The sequence below is a fragment of the Phaethon lepturus genome, unplaced genomic scaffold, assembly GCF_000687285.1.
Source record: "Phaethon lepturus isolate BGI_N335 unplaced genomic scaffold, ASM68728v1 scaffold23229, whole genome shotgun sequence".
Taxonomy (NCBI): Eukaryota; Metazoa; Chordata; class Aves; order Phaethontiformes; family Phaethontidae; genus Phaethon; species Phaethon lepturus.
The window spans coordinates 1,823-4,995 of record NW_010564503.1 but is presented as its reverse complement, the minus strand read 5'-3'; the positions used below and the strand labels follow the sequence as shown (position 1 = coordinate 4,995).

General features: G+C 60.6%; 1 protein-coding gene across 1 annotated transcript in view; it reads right to left on the bottom strand.

Annotated features, from left to right (window-relative positions):
• The window catches only part of GAS8 (growth arrest-specific 8), a gene marked incomplete at its 3' end in the record, with an annotated part of 5,979 nt that overhangs the window by 1,077 nt on the left and 1,729 nt on the right, over positions 1 to 3,173 (bottom strand). Inside the window, exons 2-7 of the mRNA XM_010294895.1 lie at positions 2,921 to 3,118; positions 2,526 to 2,732; positions 2,041 to 2,095; positions 1,222 to 1,427; positions 764 to 931; positions 327 to 413 (exon numbers count right to left, since the gene is read on the bottom strand). Coding sequence (XP_010293197.1) covers positions 327 to 413; positions 764 to 931; positions 1,222 to 1,427; positions 2,041 to 2,095; positions 2,526 to 2,732; positions 2,921 to 3,118 — 921 coding nt within the window. The remainder of the gene's footprint in view (positions 1 to 326; positions 414 to 763; positions 932 to 1,221; positions 1,428 to 2,040; positions 2,096 to 2,525; positions 2,733 to 2,920; positions 3,119 to 3,173) is intronic.

Below are 3,173 nucleotides of genomic sequence, written 5' to 3'. Positions count from 1 at the left end.
GCCCGTGACAATCTCTCCCCACAGCTCTGCCCCCGAGCCGCCGCTGCAGCCAGTCCCTCGCGGGCCGGGAGGGGACCGCTGGAGCGTGCATGATTGCTTAGGAAAGTACAAGGCCAGGCCTGTCTGCTGACCGTGGGAGACGCCAAAGCTGTGAGCAGCTTTGTTGGAAGCAGCAGTTATCGCATGGCTCTGGATTAGAGCTTCAGAAACCCCTCGGCTAAGTGCAGCCTGGGCAGCCTCTGCTGAGTCCCCACGCCCGGCCCTCTGCGGAGGGGACAGGGTTTGGAGAGGGAAGCGGGATACCCAGACCCACCTGCAGCTCTCACCTTACTGAACCTTTGCTCCAGCACTTCGTGTTCCCACTGAAGATCCTTCAGATCCTTCTGGGTGACTTTCAGACGGGCTTTTGTGTTCTGCAGGCGGGAAGGGACTGTTAAAGAGCACGGGTTTCTCTGGGAGATGTGGGGGACGCGTTCTGGCAAGGGAGGAGAGTGACCAGCAAAGAGATATGGGCGAGAAAAAACAGGCAGCACCCACACCAACTGCCTTCCCTCCCTGCAGCGGGAGCTCCTCTGGTTTCTCGCTGCCAGAGCCCCAGAGTCCCATCCGAGATCTTACAAACACCCAGCTAAGCTGAAAGGGACTCGAGGGACTTTGCCCAGGCACCTGGCCAGGGCAAGCCAAGCAGCAGAGGTCACTGCTGAGCCACTCCCGCCAGGAAAGAGCCAGGGCGACTTGGGAAAGGGCAGGGCTGGCCACTCACTGTCAGGGCCTCCTTGTCCTTGTCATAATGGGCCAGCTTCTTCTGCAGCTCAGAGACCTGCTCCTGGGCCTGCTGCAGGGGCTCCTTCAGCTGCTTGTTCTGGAGCAGCACGTCCGCCTTCTCCTTTTCCAAGTGATTCTCTTTCTGCTTCATCTCTTCTATCTGCTCCTGTTCTTGGGAACACAAACTCCTGGAGAGGCCATGCAGCGGGGGCTGCCCAGCTCCTCAGAGCTGCCCACACCGTTAGGACACCCTCCCACTGCCAGCCCAGCAAGACACGTCTCCCTGTGCTTAAGAGCTTTGCTCATGTAATGGTGTACAACCCTCAGGAGACCAGCAGCACCCACACCACCACCTGGGAGCTGGCCAGATCTGGGTGAAACCCTCACAGGACCGGTCCCTAGGTGGAAGAGTGACACTGCAGGCCAGGCAGGCTGCGGCGGGTGGGCTGGCAGTACCTTCAGCAAGCTGATGAGTGCCAGGTTTTTGAGGGTGATATCGTTGTAGTAGTTCTTGAGGTCACCAAAGGCCTTCTCGTGGTTCCTCATCAGCTCGCTGATCTGGCTGTTCTTCCTCTCCTCCACCTCATGGATCTCGGTCTTCCTCCGCAAGTCAAGCTCATCCCGCAGCACTTGCATCTTCTTGGTGTACTTGGCCTCAATCTCTGGGGGAGCGCAGAGGGGGCTGAGTGAGGGCCTCCTGGAGAGCCTGCGTAATGCACCCCAGCTCTGTTAGCAAGCGCCAGCCCAGCGCATGCGGCCACGGCATTACTTGAGGACAAGACGCTCATTAGCAGCGTCACCGCAGCTGCCACCAGCACGCAGAGCAGTGACGCTGGGACCATGGAGCACAGAGCCCAGAAATAGCATCCTTGGAAAGAGGGCATGGAAATGCTCCAAGTCAGCCCGTGAGAACCTGAAACGTCCCCTGAGGAGGACGCTGGAGCGAGGACTCTGCAAGGGCTCCTCCAGCCACCCCAGCCCGTGGCCTGGAGAAGCGCGGCCAGACAGCTGCACTCGGCAGTAGGGCCTGGCAGCAGCGACAGTGCCCTGCCTGCACCCCTCAGCCCGCGCTGCAGGCGCCCGGCCTTGTTCCCTTCGCATGATGCTGGGGGTCCAGCAGCCCCAGAGCACGGGGGAGCAAGAACTGGGGGAAAACCATCCCCCTTTCTGCTCAAGGCTCTGCTAGAGAGCCCGGCAGTGCAGCAGAGCTCGGAGGAGCCTTCCCCAGCACACTGACAAAGGGAGCTCAGGCCAGGCCTACGCGCACGTCCTGACCTTTCACTTGTCTCTCAAAGTCGTTGCACAGCCGGGTGATCTCCTCCTCTTGTTTCTGTTAGGGAGAAGCTACATGTTAGAGGCAGACAACCAAATCCAACCAAACTGAGTCAGCCGCATCCCAAGGGAGTCCCTCCTGCTCCCTGGGAAAGGCCCCCGCCGTGGCACCGATCCCACGTTGTCCATGCAAACGGTGGCTCGTAGGCTACCCAGCTGCGCTCAGGTCTCCCTGCTGCAGGAGGGGGGTTTCACAGGAGCTGCCCCAGGAAGCCCTTCTCCCCGTTCCTGCGCTGACTTTCTCGTGCCTTTAAGCACATCTGTTACCGGTGCCTGCGGGAAACCCCATCCCATCCCACGGAGAGAGACGGGGAGGCAGGCTCCTGGTTGCACGCCAGGGCTGTGAGGGCTCAGCCAGCGGCGGCCCCACCACCTCCCTCTGCGGCAGAGGCACCTGGCACGCGGCTCTGGCCCAGCCAGGGACGTACCAGGCGCATGTTTTTCACCACCGCCTCGTTGGCCAGCTCCTGCTCCTTCAGCTCCACTTTCAAGGAGCGCATGTCTTTATGCAGCTCCATCTCCTGGGCCCAGTGATCCTTCTGGGCCCGCTTCATGGACAGGGCGCCCTCCGCCTTCAGCTCGGTGAGGTTTTCCTGGTGCTCGTACAACAAGTGCTTCACCTTCTGCTTGTAAACCTAAAGACAAGCCACAGACTGGGTGGGGAGCTGCAGCAGCAGACCCCTGGAGCTGGGATATTGGCCGAGATGCTCCTGGCTTGCATCTTGCCCAGCTTCTCCTCCTCTTCCACCTTCCCTCTCCTCCTCAGAGCTGCCCAAGGCTCACCCAGAGTGAGGGGCACTCACAACACCTTCTCCCCTCCCACCTTGATCTCCACTTGATGCCGCTCCTCTGCCTCCTCCATCTCCCGGTCCTTGTTCCGCAGCTCTGCTCTCTTCTCCTCCAGCTGCCGGCGGGTGATCTCCCAGAAGGTGTGAATCTTGTCACGTTCCAGCTGGAAATAGTTGCGCTCTTCCCGTTCCCGGTCCAGCTCCTCCCGGAGACGCACAATGTGCTTCTCCAGCTGCAAAGCCAAGGGGAAGAGCCAGGCAGGGGGAAGACGAGGCCACGGACAGATG